The following is a 230-nucleotide window of genomic DNA, read 5'->3' as shown; positions in this document are numbered from 1 at the left end:
TTGCTAATTTTTAATTTAATGGACTTATTAGTAGAAAAAAATCTGCAAGTCTCAATTAAGGATTGCCGCTTATCCATTGTTGTTTCTTATTCGTTTATAATTAACAGGTACATGGACGATGAAATTCACAATCTAGCAATGTTCATATCAGTTATGAAATTCAATCCTTTGTCCTGGCAAACTGCACATCCTTATGTGCTAGTCGATCATTTTGAAGATGTTACTTCTCC

General features: G+C 32.6%; 1 protein-coding gene across 1 annotated transcript in view; it reads left to right on the top strand.

Annotated features, from left to right (window-relative positions):
• LOC113280547 (ribosome biogenesis protein BMS1 homolog) overlaps positions 1-230 on the top strand; it is a 5,647-nt gene that overhangs the window by 2,616 nt on the left and 2,801 nt on the right. Inside the window, exon 5 of the mRNA XM_026529158.1 lies at positions 108-228. Within this exon, the coding sequence (XP_026384943.1) occupies positions 108-228 (121 nt within the window). The remainder of the gene's footprint in view (positions 1-107; positions 229-230) is intronic.

Source organism: Papaver somniferum, chromosome 5, assembly GCF_003573695.1.
Source record: "Papaver somniferum cultivar HN1 chromosome 5, ASM357369v1, whole genome shotgun sequence".
Classification (NCBI taxonomy): Eukaryota; Viridiplantae; Streptophyta; class Magnoliopsida; order Ranunculales; family Papaveraceae; genus Papaver; species Papaver somniferum.
This window is presented reverse-complemented; position numbering and strand designations above follow the sequence as displayed.